The 17,809-nt window shown below is 42.1% G+C and overlaps 1 protein-coding gene across 4 annotated transcripts in view; it reads left to right on the top strand.

Moving 5' to 3' along the window:
• Nucleotides 1-17,330, top strand: part of SLC6A6 (solute carrier family 6 member 6) — a 65,649-nt gene extending 48,319 nt beyond the window's left edge. For all 4 annotated transcript variants that reach the window (XM_048490448.1, XM_048490449.1, XM_048490447.1 and 1 more), the window contains 5 exons: nt 5,128-5,265; nt 7,414-7,516; nt 8,373-8,473; nt 9,449-9,619; nt 11,836-17,330. In XM_048490448.1, coding sequence (XP_048346405.1) covers nt 5,128-5,265; nt 7,414-7,516; nt 8,373-8,473; nt 9,449-9,619; nt 11,836-11,976 — 654 coding nt within the window. In that variant the 3' untranslated portion in view covers nt 11,977-17,330. The remainder of the gene's footprint in view (nt 1-5,127; nt 5,266-7,413; nt 7,517-8,372; nt 8,474-9,448; nt 9,620-11,835) is intronic.
• Nucleotides 17,331-17,809: the final 479 nt, after the last annotated feature.

Genomic DNA, 17,809 nt, shown 5'->3' with positions numbered 1-17,809 from the left:
CTCTGGTTAAGGAAAAGTAAATTGCAAAGTAAAAGAGTAAAAAAACTGATTCCTAAAGTTATAAAGCACCAGACTTCTTTTAGACTGCATGAGCAATTGTGTTTTCAGAACCTGTTGAGGGAGCTGTGTTACAATTCAAATTTCGTTGCCAGTTTTAAATGAGATATTAAAATGAATCAAGTACTCGAAAGGTCACGAAAATGCATACAGGGCTGCTAATTATAAAATTATACAAATATAGAAAATATGTATATATTAAAATAATCATTATATGTTAAGGGCCTATAATAGCCTACATTACAAATGTTGTATTGCACATAAATAACACCAGTGCCTCCCACAAGACAGTTTTTTGTCCTTGAGAACCAGATGCTTTTTGGCCAAATGGCCTCCCTCAGTGATCAAAGGTAAAAAATACCTAACATCCTGACTAAAATTATTGATTATTACACTACATGGTTTATGATGGAGTTAGATTGGCTGCAGAAAATTAGGGAATAAATTAAAAAAGGAAGTTATAAGTTAATAACATAAACAAATAACAATAATACATTAAATTTTCATGGAGGATCATATGTTCAAAACATTTTTTAACTTACTGCAAAAATAATCTCAAATGGCACCTGGATATTTTACAAAATTCAAATCCTCAACAAGGGATTGGTATATAAAGACATTAATATGTTCTCTCTTCCTTCCAAGTAGCCATCCCTACATACATATTGTTTGTGTTCAGACAGTTCCAGCACCATACATGAGGTTCTTAAGTAGTTTTCCATCCATCAGGTCAAGGTAAAACCGTGGTCTTCTCGGATTTAAAAACAAAGCGACATTGGTGGCTTTCAAACCATTTACCAGACTTTGCACATGCACACAATCACAGAAACTTTCCTCCTTTTGGTTGTGGTGGGTTTTCTGGGCTGCGTGGCTGTGGTCTGGTAGATTTTGTTCCTAATGTTTCGCCTGCATCTGTGGCTGGCATCTTCAGAGGTATATCAGAGAGAAGCCTGTTATACAAACAGACTTCTCTCTGTGATACACCTCTGAAGATGCCAGCCACAGATGCAGGCGAAACATTAGGAACAAGATCTACCAGACCACGGCCACGCAGCCCAGAAAACCCACCACAACCAGTTGAATCCAGCCGTGAAAGCCTTTGACAATACATTCCCTCCTTTTCTTTCCTACAAATCCATCAGTTTGCTGGGGACATGGACAGATGGAAGTAAAAACTGAGTATACAGGAAACAATTATTCTTGTTTCCAATACTTTCTTAGCATACCTTTCTTCTTTATAAACTGTATATCTGCATATCACAGCATCCAGACAGGGTGCAGCTTGGCCCAAGTAACATGGACCTAAATTAACAGGGAGTGTGGAGGGATTGCAAGAGGCCAGATTAAGCTACAACTTTTTGTTCTCCCTTGTGCTACTAAACAAAGTTATGATTCATCAGTAGGCTTTGATATGTGTCAATCACTATCCCCAGTTTCTCTGTTTGTCACTATGTGATATGGTTAATTAGGTGCCATATTTCAGCTTGTTTTCTGTGAGACTAAGTGCCGTCATTGAGATCACAAGGAGTTACAGCACATTTGAAAAACCAGCCATCCTTTCTGAAACCCACGGAACACACTGTTTTTGTATAGCAGAACTAAATTACTATACAATTCATACTTCCTGTGAAAATGGAAGGTTTGGGGTTTTTTCCATAAGACCTCTTCTTTTTGCTACACAACGCAATCTGTTAATAATTTCTAGACAATTGCTAGTTGCCCAGATGTACTGGGGATTTCAGGGGCACTTCTTTGAGGTTGTTTTAAAGATTTCAAATTAACAAGCTCCCATTCATTCTTTGCTAAAGTAGCTTTAATGCTAAATAAATCCTCTTGACAGGGGCAAACTGTTTACTGAATTCAGAACCTCTCATATGAGCAGAGATTAGTAGAGTTTTCCCTCTGGTTGTTACTCACTTGATCTGTTAAATTGTCAAAGCATTCCATTTGTTCTAAATGGCTCTTTGGTGCTTAATCTTTGAACTCCAGTGAGTGACTTTTAATCACTTCCAAATTGAATGTTAAAACATGCTCAATGCTGTGGTTCTGCAACCAAGTACTTATGTAAATGGAGGGTTGCCTAGTAATTTTAAGTCATTTCTCACTGTGTCGAATAATTAAAACTAATTGGAGCACTTAATGTTTTGTTTGGTTTTGGAGTGCTGTCAAGCAGGATTTGGGAATGCTAGAGCAGCTTAGGAACAAGCTGGACCAAGCGTTTCACTGCACCAGAAATTACCCACACACTTTTATATAAGGATGTGGGGTTAAGAAAGGAATTTAACACCATCTTTTCTGAGTGAACCACAAAGAACTAGTGGCAGCTTAACAGAGGAATATGGTGTTAATATGTGTAAATAAATTGCTTAATACAGTGTATGTATAAGAAGATAGAAATAAGAATGTATGGGCCACAGAATATAGCTAATAAATGGGAGCAGTTTGAAAATACCTGTTCATCACTCAGTCTCACAATAGATAAATGTGTGGGGTGGATTCTTTTGCTTTGGAAAGTGGTCTGTAACCTGGCTAGTGAGCGATCGCTGATTAGGGACCTTCAGAGAGGTAGCCAGCCTTGACTTTCCCACCAAAACCAATGAAGAGAGCGGGTCCACTAAACACTGCATTCTAATGTAGGGAAGTCCCGTTATATTCTGATGGAGGGTTAATTTATGGACCAGTGAAGCCTTCTCTCACTTAATGGACGCAAGTTCTACTCTAAAGGAGTGGTATGGTATGGTTTATGAACCACCCACCATGAAATTATGTGAAGAATGAGTTGGCTTTGACCCCCATTAGATCTGCTTTGCTGTTTATTGCAAATCATTAATAAAAGCTCTTGCTCACAGCTTTATTGAATTCTAATGTTACGTTATAAGCCAAGCTGGAGTTATGACTGCCTTGCAGTCACTTTATAAATGTCATTGAACAATTGTAATTAGGGAAGGAATCTGGAAGGTGACCTTTCTCTAGGCCTCTTTCTTTAATATCACTATACAAAGGCTTTACTTTTCTACTACAGTGGCTAGTTCCCAATTATTGTTATACATGGTGTTGTTTAATTATATTGACATCTATTAAATGAGCGCAGGAACAAATTGAGCAATACGTCTTAGTATTTCTCTCGCCTGTTTCGGCAGTTTGCGGCAAAAGCAATTGGTCTTACAAACAGACACATCTGCACCCCAGGGGATTTTGCCAGTACTGGGCTTCTTACCTAGAATCACACAACTGTTTGAACTTGAGGGAATGGCAGTTGATTTGCTGCCCTTATCAGTGCAGTCTGTGCTTAGCGAAAAAGTAATTGACTGGCTTGACCAAGTGGCCAGATGGCCAGACTAGTATGCTATCACCAAACTGTATCTTGAAGCAGAACACAAAGCAGGTGATGATTTCCAATCTGAGAATGGAGTGAAGCCATCACAAGGTTAACTAGCCCTTAGTTTCTGCTTAGTGTATCCAGTCTATCTGGAGATATACATGGCTGTCGTGCTAGGGCAGTGATGGTGAACCTTTTTGAGACCGAGTGCCCAAATTGCAACCCAAAGCCCACTTCTTTATCGCAAAGTGCCAACACGGCAATTTAACCTGAATACTGAGGTTTTAGTTTAGAAAAAACGGTTGGCTCCGAGGCATGTGTTACTTGGGAGTAAGCTTGGTGGTAGTCGGTGGCTTTGCTTTGAAGCAACCATGGAACTCTTTGAATCACAACCCTAGGAGGGTTTACTCAGAAGCAAGCCCCGTTGCCAGCAACCGAGCTTACTCCCAGGTAAAGGATCATGCTTTAGTTCTTCACGTGAAAATCAGTGGGGTTTAACAGCACTTAACAGGGTTACCTACACTACTTCCCCAAAACTAGGTCTTAGGTTTAATGCTAATAATCGAACCCAGCAGCCCAGGCCAGCCTAGATGGGAGGGGGGGGGGGCGATTTCCCCACACACACACACACGACGAACTCTGCACATGCCCACAGATAGGGCTCCAAGTGCCACCTCTGGCACCCGTGCCATAGGTTCGCCACCACTGTGCTAGGGAATAAGACAGCAAAACCTGCTAAGGAACCAGAGGAAGAAGTAGTTGCTCACTTTGAAACCAGTGTGACATAGGCACACTATCACAATTAGGATCTGATAGGAGATCTGTCACATAGAGCTCAGGGGTGGCATTCTTAAGTGTTCTCCTCCTTCATTTTGCCCTTACAACAACCCTGTGAAGAAGGTCAAGCTCAGAATGAACAACTGGCTTTCAAGTCACCCCATGAGGTTTATTGTTGAGTGAGAATTCAAACCTGAATCTCCCCAGTATTAGTCCAGCTTTGACCATGATACAGTTCTGACTTTCAGGACAGAAGTGTGGCCCCTCTTCTGTGATCCCATTAAGGGCTGACTCAGAGATCACTGTGTCTGCCTGTGTAAAGTGACTAACCCCCAACCCTGTATTTTACATACTGAGTTTGCATCACTAAAATTAAGAGCTAGATCGTTTCTAAATGACAAAATAATAATAAAATAAAAAAAGGTCCCCCGATGAATCCAAAGAAAAATGTCAATGGTTTGGGGGGCATGATACTTCCTTGTGTTCAGTGTTCATTCATGGGGAGATAGTCCTGCTTCTTCCATGTTCTCTCTCTTCAGTGTACATCCATGGGTAGGGGTATTCACATATGTGCAAGGGCAGTCTGAAGACTGGGTGGTCTGCACATGCCTCTCAATTCCCTGTCTATATTTCCAAAAATGATTGGCCATTTTGCACAGACTTAGATAAGCTGACCAAGCACAGACAGAGGACTGGATCAGGATGTGACATGAATGCACAGATATTCCACTCCTTGGAGTGCCTGGGGTAAATGCTCCAATTAATTACCTTTACCTGCATAATAACATTTGTCTGTAAACTATAGGGGGAAAGTCACCTTGCATCCAGAAAGCAGGACTCAAAACCATACTGGGCTGAAATCTTGACTTTTGGAAAGGCCGCTGAATGGATTATAGTCCTGTGTTGGGATTGCTGGTGCTTTGTGTGTTCGTTGTGCGTTTTTTCAGTGCATTTTCTTTTTTCTTCTCTTCCAGTTTGTTGAAGTTGAAGGACAGATCACATCATTAGTAGATCTGTACCCATCCTTCCTAAGGAAGGGTTACCGACGGGAAACCTTCATCGCTATAGTGTGCTTCCTCAGCTATCTTCTGGGACTAACTATGGTGACTGAAGTAAGTAAGGCTGTGACTGGAAGCAATTTTGCTTTGCTTTGTGCTTTGCAATATGAATCCATGAGGCAGACCCCAAAAGAACAGCAGTGCTCTCTGTAAGGAAGCAGTCTACAAAACTACACTTGCCAGTTCCAAATTTCAGTTTCCAAAATTTCCGTTTAGTTGAAGTCTGCCAGTATAGGCATATTATTAGTAACCTGTTTTATCTAGTGCTTTCCTCCTGTCTGCATATGTCCCCCAGAGAGCATTGCACTCTGCATATAACAACTTGTTGGTAGTCCCTAGCCCCAAATTTATCTGGCTGTCTCTGCCAAATGAGACCTGGGCCCTGCAGGATTTATTATAAGATGGAGCTGTTCCACCTGGCTGGCCTGCCTGCCTGCCTCCCTCCCCCTTTTTTCTTTTTGTCATTTTTTGTGGTTCTCTGTTGTATATTTTTAATTCCATCCTCAATGAGATATACATAGGGCATCATGTTTTTTGTAATTGACTGTTGGATTAGGGTGTTGTGGGTTTTCCAGGTTGTATGGCTGTGTTCCAGTAGCATTTTCTCAAAATGGCAAAAAAGAAAAAAAGGAGAGGGAGGGAGAAAGGAAGGAAGGAAGGCCAGGTGGAAGAGCTCCATCACTACACCCTAGGGATTCCAGCCGTGAAAGCTTTCAACAATAGACTGTTGGATTGTTTTTGAACAATCCCACGTCTGAAAGGGTGACCTCAAATCAAATCAATGAATGCTTTTATAAAAACAACTGTATTTGATTGTACAAGACATTGCCATGACCCAGGCTAGCCCAGTCTCACCAGATCTCGGAAGCTAAGCAGAGTCAGCCCTGGTTAGTAGTTCCACAGCAACCCACCAGGGAAGTCCCCAGGGTTGCTACGCGGAGGCAGGCAATGGCAAGCTACCGCTGAACGTTTCTTGCCTTGAAAACTGTGGGGGCTGCCATACGCCAGCTGGGACTTGAAGGCATTTTCTACTACATACTAGAAATTGGACTCTCTTGTGCTACTGGTGTGGAGTCGATCCAGCCACCTTTTTGCTCAATCTCACCCTTTCTTACTACAATTCCTGTCTCACGTGGCTTTTGGCCATGAACTTACCATCGCTCTTTTTGTGGCCCAAAACAACTCCACCCTGTTTTTCTCACCAGCTGAAAATCTGGTTGGATCCAACCTTTATTATAGAAAAAGTGAGTCAAGGATAAAACAAGTGGGACGTTATGTCCAGAGTGCAATCTAGTATGTTATATTTAAAGCCCATAAGGGAATTTAGAAGGAGCTGGAAAAATGGAAAAGTCATTCCTGTGCACAAAGGAGAAATGGTAGGCTGAGGGGAAAAAATATTGGCCCATGCATTAGGGCGCACCTAATGAACTTTGTCTGCGTATGTAAGTCTCATAGTTACTTCAGCTGAAGACCAATCTTTTTCTCCCACCTTGTTTCTAAAAATGTGCGTCCAAATGAATATCTTGTAGGAAGACATCACTTCACAGCCCCATTCAATGGGCCCGGCACCTGGCCGCAAAACCACATCATTGCTGGCCTGCCATTCCCGAGGAGGCTTCCAGGCGGTGTGGGGAGGCTTAAAATGCAAAAAAGCATCCCTACTGCCCCGTTGGGCTTAATGGACTTTTGCCACCAAAAAGGTAGCATAAGTCTGAAGCCCCAGTCCGGGTACAGAAATGCTGGTATGGCGTTCATTGGCATGTCCCAACACTGGGGAAGGTTTTGGCAGCCATGCACAGGTGGATTTGCCCCTCTGCTAGGGCAAGTGCCCCCGGGAGGGTAAATCTGCCAGTGCAACTCTACTCTGCTCCCAGCGGTGGATTTCTCTTCTGTTCCCCATCCTTTCCTTTGGATAGAGTTTCATCAAAATACACTAAATGGCTTAATGTCGGTCAATCACAATTTCTTCCAAAAACATACACATGAGTACAGGTTTTGGAAAGGATCACAGTATGTACTTGTAACTTCCAAGAACTGATAGGCACTTATGTTTGTGGATGAATAATCTTCTGCAGAGTCGGTCATATCAGCTTGCTTTCAACATTTATTTATTTTCTGTTTTAATGTGATGACAGTAGTACATTAATAGCGCTCCTGTGCTGGGTGATTTTTTTTTTCACTTTCTTTTCTTTTTTTTTGCAGGGTGGCATGTATGTGTTTCAACTCTTTGACTACTATGCAGCTAGTGGTGTATGCCTCTTGTGGGTTGCATTCTTTGAATGCATTGCTGTAGCCTGGGTTTATGGTGAGTAAATTGTAACAGTGTAGTCTGATGCATTACTTTCTGGGATGAGGAAGGGTGTTGCAGGACAAAGCCAAAGCCACTGGGGAACCAGTCAGGTAGCCTGGGAAGTGGCAGGTTGATAGGAGAGAGAGAGAAACAAAATGGTAGAGTGCAAAGTAATCAGAGCTCTGTAACAGGTAAGCAGTTCTTTCACCCTGTTCTCCTGTCTTTTGGGGATTAAACCATGTTCTACCTTGGACCGAGACAGAGAGAGTTCACTACCATCTGCCATTCATAATACAGTGCCAGAGCTCTGCTCCTACTGAAATATGTTGAGTTTCTACTCTGTAATCCTCTGGGAATGGTTCATAGCTTTTGGAGGCCTGCCAAGGGCTGGGTTCCTGAAGCTTGCGGGCAGCAGAGAGGGGACATATACTCCATGACTCAGCTGAAACAATCTCCCGGCGCATGGCAGTGAAAGGGTTGGATGGGATGTTCATTGGAATGCATATTCTAGTGGGAAGGCAATATAGGTTTGTATCTGCTTATTAACATAATCATATAGCCAAATCTGATTGGCTTTGTGATATCAATATGTGATCTCTGATTGGCGCAATTTCTTAGTAAAAGAGCAAGGAGAAGCCCTATAGATATTAAAATGTGCAGAGGCTGATCAAGGGAATGATAGTTTTGGATACAAAAAAAAGGGTAAGGTGTTTGGGTTTTGTTGCTGGAGTGTGGTTCTGGTTTTTGTTTCTCATCAAAACCACACTGTGGATATTCAGCACTGCTCTAGTTACAAGTTCAGCCCACTGAGGGAAGAAGGAATCTTTCTTTGAGATGAATGAATCTGACTTCTGCTGTGATGGAATTCTAGGCGCTGATAATTTTTACGATGCCATCGAAGATATGATTGGTTATAGGCCCGGTCCATGGATGAAATGGAGCTGGATGATAACTACACCAGTTCTTTGCATGGTGAGTGCTGAAATACACTGGTCTCTGTTGAAATGAATGCTCTGAACAATTACTTCATATATACATATATGAATTATAGGAAGTTGAAAATGAGAGAGATATTTATATATGTAAATATGTGTTATATACATACACACACATATATATATGCATATATAAAATTCACCTTCTTCTGTATTTTATGTATTTTCTATCTTCTGTATGTCATATAATAATTTTTCTATAGTGTATCACTGACAAATTGTAAAGCAGCCTTGTGGAAGACAGAGGAATGCGCTAGAGCAGTGCAGTTATAGAACTCTCAAAAGCCAAAGCATTCCTATCAAGTAGAAAACAGGCAAGAATGTATAAAAGCCTCCTTCTTGGTAGATGCAAAATTCAAAGGAGAAACCTGACAAAAAATAATGTCTTTTTGCACTTTAAAAGACTTTACAGAAAGTCACTGTGCAGGTTTGGGATGAAGGAAAAATACCTTGAATTAGAGTTAAGTGTGGCTGTTTGATCAGGGAATCCTCAGAGCACGTCTTCTCTCTTGAGCCAGAAAACTCCCCAGGGAACCTTGGGCCAGTCACTGTCTTTTAGTTTGGGAATTTTCCAGACAGCCTGAATCCATCTATCAGTTCTACCAGCATGGCCAATTGGCCATGCTGACAGAGGCTGATGGGAATTGTAGTTCCTGAACATCTGGAGAGCCGCAGGTTCCCTACCCCTGTTCTAGCTTAACCTCATAGAGAGCTGAATGGATGAATGGAGAAGGAAAGGACCGTATACCCTGCCCTGAACTGCAGTGAAGCTGAGTGGAATAGAAGTGTAAAAGACAACATGCTGTATGGTCAATTAATTATTTTGGTTGTACCTGAAGTGATAGGATAATTACTGCTGGCATTTCCTGCCCATTCAGCAAACACTGTCAGACCACTGTTCTTGTGGCACATTTTAAATCTGACGTTTGTATTTTTGGTCTCTTTAATATAGGGATGCTTTGTCTTTTCTCTGGCCAAGTACACACCATTGACCTACAACAAGGTGTACATATATCCTGACTGGGCAATTGGCCTGGGCTGGGGTCTTGCCCTCTCTTCTATGATCTGCATCCCTCTAGTTATGGTCATCCGTATACTACGGTCGGATGGGTCTCTTATTGAGGTAAGTTGTTTGTTTTTTTACAGAAACAAGAGTTGGAAACATTGACAAATAAACATATGCAAGCTGGCAGACTTTGGTGGAGCTGCTATCAGTGTTTGATGCTGCGATCTACTGCAGTCAAGGGGAGTTCCAGGCCACATATGACTAACTTGCAATCATGGGGTTTTGGTGAACTGCAAATTGAATATGAGTAGCCAGTATGATGCGGCAACAAAGAAAGCAAATTCAGTCTTAGGGTGTATCAACTGATGCAGTGTGTCTAGGACAGAAGATGTGATAACGCTGCTGTATACTACTCTGGTCAGACCCCATTTGAAGAACGGTGGACACCTTTTTATAGAGAGGATGTAGAAACTTTAGAACAGGTACAGAGGAAAGCAACAAGGATGACTAAGGATTTGAACACTATGTCCTTTTGTGCACTTACTGTTTGTGGTGTGGCTGTGTGCTGTACAGTGGGGTTTCCCTGCAGCTCTCTGTTTGAAAGGGAAGTCTCCTGCTTTGAAGCGTCCCTAGATGAGCCAAGCTGATTCACCATTTTGCCTGCCTGCTGCTGCCTTGGTGGCTTCCATGCAACCCACTCTTTTGGCCTCTTTCTCGGCCAATCTTTGGTCTAGCATTATTTTATTGGATTAAGGATAGATCTTCGCTGCTAATGTTTATAATGCCCTTCAGATGATAGAACTGGTGGAACTACTGTCCACCTGCTGCTTCCTTGTTTCTGCTGCCTACTGCCTTTGGGGGGGGGGGGGGGCTGACTTCTTTTTGCTTTTTTTAAATGACTTTGCGTTGCTTCACTGGCACAGTCCTTTGCTGCATTGATAGACTTAGACTTATAAAAAATAAATAAAATAAGCCCTTCCAAATGATCTCAAATGGCAGAACTAAGGTGGGAGAAGGTGGGGAGGAATGAGAAAACCCGTCTCCTCTTTCCCTGCGAAAGGAGGGTGGATGCCGCGCTTTCCTTGCTTTTGGAAACCACTAGAATTTTCTCGTCTGTGGCACGGTGAGTTCAGGAGCGAAGTGTGCATACTTGAGAATCTGACCTGATATAAATAAGAAAAGAGAGGACTCCCATTTTCTGTGTTTTTTTTCCCTAAAAGGGCAAGCAAGCTGTTCACAGGTAGAGAAATCAATTCGTTGCATGCAGAGGTGCCTTGGTTCTAATTATGCCAGTGTGGCATAGTGGTTAGAATCTTGGACTAGTGTCTGGGAAACCTGGGTTCGAATCCCCACTCTGCCGTAGAAGTTTGCCCGGTGATCTCGGACAGTCACATATTCTCAGCTCAGCCTGCCTCACAAAGTTGTTTTGAGGATGAAATAAGAGGAGGAGAGAATATTGTATGCCACTTAGGGTCCCCATTGAGGAGAAAGGCGGGGCTTAAGTAAACTACATAAATAATTATGGAATCTCAGACTACTCAGCCTAGTAAGGATATTAGAGTTCCGAAGGGGCTCCAATAGATTAGAGAAACCAAGGGGCACAGGGTCCTGATGCAAAGTACAAAGTCTTCTTTGCCCCTTTCAGCATGCTTCCTGAGAGATGAGCAACCCTGTTGCCCGTGTGCTGTGTGAAAGGCACTGGTAGATGCAGCTGCAATCTAAGAGAGCCACCTAGTGGAGAATGTAAATAATAATCAGATGCAGTGGGCCAAAAAAATCCCCTTTGCCAGTTTTGCCTGCATCTTCTCTCCTGGGCAATCCTCTGTGCCTTTGATTAGTCATTCTTTGGTTTGCACTTGCTACCCTCCCCTCAAGTTAGAGAATGAGATAACTTGTGTTCTGGCCTAGGGTTGCCCAGTTAGGCCTCAGCTCCAGTAATTGGTTAGCCTTCCCATTGGGCATGTCACTTGATCATTAGGGTTACCATTTGCTCATGATGGGAGACCTCCAGGGGATTCTGGCTGTTGCCTGCCGATTCTCAACCTGGTCGGTGGGCAGAACTGACTGGGCAAAGGGAAGAGGGGTGTGGTCACTGTCCCACACAACTTCTGGCATAACCTGGAAGTGACAGCATTGCTAGAAGTTGTGTGACTGTGTGGGAATGACAGCAGTGCCCAGTCTTGACAAGTTCCTTCTTCTCCCATCTGTCCAGTTAGTAACAGATAGCTGCGAGACGAGCTCTCCTTTGTGATCTGTGATTTGTGTGTGTGGTTATAAAAGCACAGTTTAGTTTTCTGAACTTTTCCAACCTTCTTCTGTCCTTTCCTTCTCAGAGGGTGAAAGCTGTGGCTGCCCCACGTGAAGTGCACCAGTGGCCGAGGGAGTCAGAAAGCGCTGTCCCGTTCTATCCTTCTGCAGTGGCCAACGGGGGGCTGATCAAGCCAACTCATATCATCGTGGAGACTATGATGTGAGCTCTCTCTATGAGAGGAAGACACCTGCTTTAAAACTGCCGTTTACTAACCATAGAATCTCTCATAGGACCAGGTTTACAGAGCTTTATATTTGCACTAGGTTTATTTTTATTTCTCACAGAGAAAGTTATTTTTTGTGTGTTTTGGTTTTTAATTTTTAATATTTTTAAAGTAAATCACGGCAGATGCCTCTCGCTCTCTTCAGAGGCAGAGCTTTCATATCAAATTAGGCACATGACAGGATTGCTCATTTTTTTTCCTCCACATAACATATCTAACTCCTATTCATCATTTCTGGCCATGTATTTTGATTTTCTTGCCAGCAATACACACAGGCATATGCACACACGCGCGCGCACACACACACACACACACAGGGAAAACTCTGCATCTACAAATCTCATATTTCTTTAGGTTGGGAACAGGGTAAAATATAAACTTGTTTTTGAAAAAGCAAATCTTTCATGGAAGGGATTCGCTTTTTTAAAAAAAGACAGATAACATGCATATGTTAGCTTAAGAAACTGGTTTTCAAAGGTGTAGAATTATCTTCCTCTGGTTCAAGTGGGTAGAGTTACAACAGGCACAAGGTTCATGCTTTTAGGCTTGCTGTGGTCCATGTTAGACTATATGTGTGTGTGTACAGTTGGAAAAGTGGCAATATAGAGTGTAAGGTGGGAGCAGTTAGGAATCAAGGGAACAATCCAAATGGCAGCCATTTCTGAGTATAGTGCATGTGTGAACAGTCACTATGAAGTTAAGAGGGAAAATTATTCATGCTTTGGAGGCATTTTTTGCCTGATACTTCCCTCTCTGGGCCACTTTCTAGATCATGAGAGTCCTTTCCCATGTCAGCCCTGTGCCTAATAATCTAACCATGGAAGGGTTACATCCGTCATTCTCTGAAAAACACGAGTTGGAAGATGAGTGTTTCTCTGAAAAGCAGATGTATATCTTTCCATGTTACATTTTTAGACATGAGAGTGACTTGACAGATAACTTATTGCTAGATAATTCCCTGTAGAAAGTGACCCACTTTTCATAGGCTCCCTACTGTACTCAAGACAAACTGGTATTGACTTGATTTTTTTTAGAACATGAGGTTGGTGTCAAAGAGCACGTGCAAAAGCTAAATTTACAAAGAAATGCTGCAAAAGTGCTGTGCAATTCCAAAAGTTGCTTAAAAAACCCCAAATTTGCCAAAATTTGTTGTTGTCAGGAAATACAAAGGATTCTTGGGCACAACGACGGCACCAGCCAGGTTCCTAATTTAACAATGAGAATGATGCTGGAACCACTGCAGAGGAAACCTTTATAGCGAGGCAGTCAGAAGAAAAGAGATGGTAGTAGCTCTTAAATCGTGATCTTTAGAAGAGGAGGAAGCACAAAGAGATGGATTGAGCTACAGAGATATTTTAGTTTGGATAAAGGTGCAAAAGTACTTGAACAAGATTTCTATAGGTAAATTAAATGTTAAGAATGTTCCCACTTAACTTAGAGATAAGATTTGCTTCTAGTAAACTCACCTCAGATTTTAACATGGCTGGGAGTTCGGTTTTTTTAAAGTGACTTCACATTCTGTGTTGGATAAAGTTTCTAATCCCTTCTATATGGGCATTGGTTTGGGGAAATATCTCCTTCTGAGTGAGTATTGGTATTATCTATAATATTGGAAGTATTAGAATCCAGAACTAGCAGCAAAGTTGTCACAGATATATATACATATAAACACGTATTGCCAGTTTAGTCTGTCAGTGACAGATACTGTAGTGTAAACTGGAGACTAGCCAGTATTTAAACATTCCTAAATGCAATTGTAAAAAGCAGCCACAATACATTGGCTATGCATTTACTTACGTAAGTCATTTCAGTTTTTTTTTAAATAAAATGGAAGGGATAACTTCAAAATAAGGACCAAAGCACAGTAGTTTCAACTGTCTTGTAGTAGTTTCTCTAGTTGGAGACTGTGATTCGATGCACATTAAAGAGCTGCACTTTCAGTAATAGTAGGTGAGGTCAGAGTGCTTTTGCTTTCCAGTTACCATTCTACTGCAGTTACCATTCTATCTGTAAATCAATCACTGCCAGGGTAGCTAAGGATCATGCAACATCCTCAGCAGACTCCAGCCCAGTGGAAATGGCTATATATCTTCCTGCTGAAAAGCCAGTGACTTGTGTTAACTAGGAAAAGGCAGATGAGAAGAAATTGCTGTTTCTCTTAATTTCTGCTAGGGCACTGAGGAACACGCAGCTTGACACTAAAGCAAGGTTCCTATGTAATTCAATGAAATTTAGGTCAGATGCTTCATCTTTCATGTGATCTGGGAATGGAAGTTCAATGAGGAGTTTGTAAAAAATCCTAATTCTCTTGACTTGCCTGGTGTGCGTTGCAATAGTTAACAGTAATGATGCACCAGGTATACATCTGGGTCAACCAGAGTGCTTTGAGCAGAACCCATTGGAGAATCTCAGCACTGCACCTGTAGAGTTCCAGCTAAGACAGAGAAGAACCCAGTTCCATTTGGGTAAGCTGTGCCATTAGGATCAGTTCCTTATATGACGAACATGAGAGGTTATTTATGCATGCACACAGTGACCTTAGCAGATACTCTGGCTGTGTAGGCTTGACCACAAAAGTGAACTTGGATTCCAGGAAAGAAGCTGTAAAATTACCATGTAACAACCAGATTCAGTCCCAGTTTTCTGTTCTAAGGAGCATATTTTCACACCACAGTTTCCAGATAACAGAATGTGGTAAATCTGAATGTCAATAACAGATTCTGCCAAATTAACGAGTAAGGGGGGAGGTGGGACAGGGGAATGTTGTAAACAACTGTTTGTATTTTCTACTTATTTATGATTGCAAAAAACAAAGAGAAAAACCTAATTTTTTCTAATTTACTTTGTAGAACTTTTGTGGCCTATTTTATCTGTCATTTGTAACTGAGAAGTTAAATATTCAGTATTGTGATTGTTGGTGAGCTGGTTTGTATACTGGGGGTTCAGGTGAGAGGGTGAAATTGCCTGAATGTTTATTCAAAAAAAGCTTTCGTTTTCCAAAGAAGATGATGGGGGAGAGAGTACATTTAATGCTTTGTGGCTTCCATGATTGATTTGGGCGAAATCCAGAACTTGCAAAGCTCATAACTAATTAAAATCAGCAGGCTATACACTTGTGCGCAGAGTAGTTGCAAGAGGGTTGGTTTTTTGTTTTTGTTTTTTTTGGAAACACCTTCCAAAACTGTCAGCATTCATTTGCAGTCTGATTGGATGGTATCAATAATATCATGACCCATAGTGCATATTCCAGTATTTATACAAATTAAATGTGTTGAGCTTACACCTGATGTTTACATCTTGTCCCAAATCTTTGCATTTGGATTCGGGTCTAGTCCAACCCACAAGGCAGAATAAGAATTGAGGTGCAAATGTTATGAAATACCAACTGAAAACTTGAATGGCTTGTTATCAGAGTTGCAGTAGCTGCAACTCTTGTGAGGCATGTCTGGGTGGGGCTAGAAGAGAAGGGGCTGGAGGACAGGTGGAACATGCAGTACTTCCAGCTGAAGGAATTGAGCACAGTAGTTAGCACAACAAAGAGCACAGCATTGCATATAAACAATGGAAACAACAGTCTGTTGCATTCTACAATTTGACCCGGACCATAATTACTTGGAAGAAAATTGCAGTGAATTCAGCGGTTTATGTTTCCAAGTGAATGCACATGAATCTGACCGCTTTTAACTTTAAAAAGTGAGAAAGGCAAAATCCTAGAAAGTGTTGAGACAAAAGGACAAGGGGGAGAATAAACCTGCAAGCAACTAAAACTGGATAAGAGAACTTGGGTGTGGGGTAAGGAAACTAAAACTGAAAAAGCTCCCCCCCCCCCACCACCAAAAAAAAGTTGAGCAAAAGATATAAGGACATCTATTATTAAAAGGCAGTGATACATAAACTTAAATAAACCTAAATGCAGTAATCTCTCAGCTGCTTATTTATCTGCGTTCTCAAATGTCTCAGAAACATAAACTTTTGTCTAACAGAGTGTTTCTCTGGATGGAAGAATTTTTACTTGTACAGTGTGACTCTTGCCTGCCTTCCCCCCCCCCCCCCCGCCCCCATCCCCAAAATGCTGGCCCTTAAACTCTGGTCCAAGAAGCCACATTTTGAGAGGCATTCTGGGCAACTGTAGGAGGGGAGGAGGGAAGAAAGTCATATCCTGTGGATGAACTCCTCCCTCCCCCAGGGATCTCAGCCGTGACCCTGAAGAGAACCGCAGTCTGGGCCTTAAACATACTGACTTGTGGATCAGCCAATGTAAATTTCTTTTCAGTAATTTTTTAGGACTGCAGCCTTATTCTGATTCGCTTTTATTGAATGTTCTATTAAAAATCTGTGGGTAGGTAGGGGGAGAACAGAGCTGGAGGGAAATCTTGGGAGCACAAACACGGAGATTATGTTTATTGGTACAGCGAGAGGTTCTATCTATGACAGACTGCTGATTTTGTTCCCCAAATGCAGAAAAGCCAGCCTGCCTAGCAACCAGTTTGGCTTGCTGTGCTCCTCTGTTAAGTGGGACCCAATAAGTTAGTTAAAAAGCTTTGTCTGGAGAAGCAGCCCACCTGATTGGCTTCCAAATCAGTTGCAGAAAGGCAGTGCAGGAGCTGACAATTCAGCACTGACTGCCAGTGTGGTCATGTAACCTGTTTTAAGTAAAAGGGTGGCGGGGGGGGGGGGGGGGGGGGGTTAAGAGAACAAAATGGTAGGCTGACATTGCTCATCAACATTGTTTTCCCCCTCCATCTGCCCCCAGGCAGTCAATACAGTGCTCTGATACCTTCGCTATTGTAATAGAACGTTGCTGCTGCTGTATTATACTGTTGCAATGTTGAAAGGAATGCTCCTCCGGGGGGCGGGGGGCTTCACAGTTATAAATAGTACAGACAGCCTCTTTATTCAGCTGACGATATCGGTGAATGTTTTTAAATTATTATTTAAAATTCACACTTGTGACTACAGTCTGTAGTAAATAGCTGCGTGAATTTGAGAGGACGCCAGACGGTCCTCCTTTTAAATTTTTTTAAAGTAATTTTTTAAAAGACATTTTAGACCTGTTGTTGTTTGTCATCATAATTGTTCCAAATAAGGAATATTTGTATAGGATTACAAATTTGGAGTGTGCCCTGAAAATTAGGTTTTTTTTGTGTATACAGTAAATGTTTGTATTTTGCAGTTTTATCTGTTTTGCTTTTTAGATAAAGAAAATGTATATTGATACTTTAAAGTCATTTTTTTGCTTTTTTTAGATGTTTGTAATCATCACAAACAAAAAATAAAAAGAATCCTTTCCTCTACAGTGTGAGCCACGGTTTCTGTTTTTCACGCCTGAGATTCATGAGCAGTATATGATTTTAAGAAACAATTGTTTTACAATAGATATGTAAAGTTTGACCACCTCTTAATTTAAGCATGTTGCTACTCCATTGACATTCATAAAATGTAAGGCAGATATCTGTTGGGTCCCTCATTTTTGAGAGCCACAGGTGGTGAATGTCCTGTTCCCTATTGTGGCCAAAAACCCATAAACTAAGGCCGTTTCCGCACGGCCCATTAACGACGGCCTGGGGGCGTTAAAAACGCCGCCCCCAGGCCGCCGTTCGCACAGGCGCCGCTTCCCTCCCCCCAGGGCGGCGTCAGGTTGTTGTTGGGGAGGAAGCGTCTTCCCGGCGGCGCGGTGCGAACTGCGCCGCCGGGAAGACGCTGTCTCCCGTCTCCGCCGCTCGCGGTGTCCTGCGATGGAAGTACAGCCTGCTGTGCCTCGCGGCCCCGCCCA

Source organism: Sphaerodactylus townsendi, linkage group LG03 (genome assembly GCF_021028975.2).
Source record: "Sphaerodactylus townsendi isolate TG3544 linkage group LG03, MPM_Stown_v2.3, whole genome shotgun sequence".
Lineage (NCBI taxonomy): Eukaryota > Metazoa > Chordata > Lepidosauria > Squamata > Sphaerodactylidae > Sphaerodactylus > Sphaerodactylus townsendi.
Note: the sequence above shows the minus strand (reverse complement) of the source record. Positions and strands in the feature narration are given on the sequence as shown.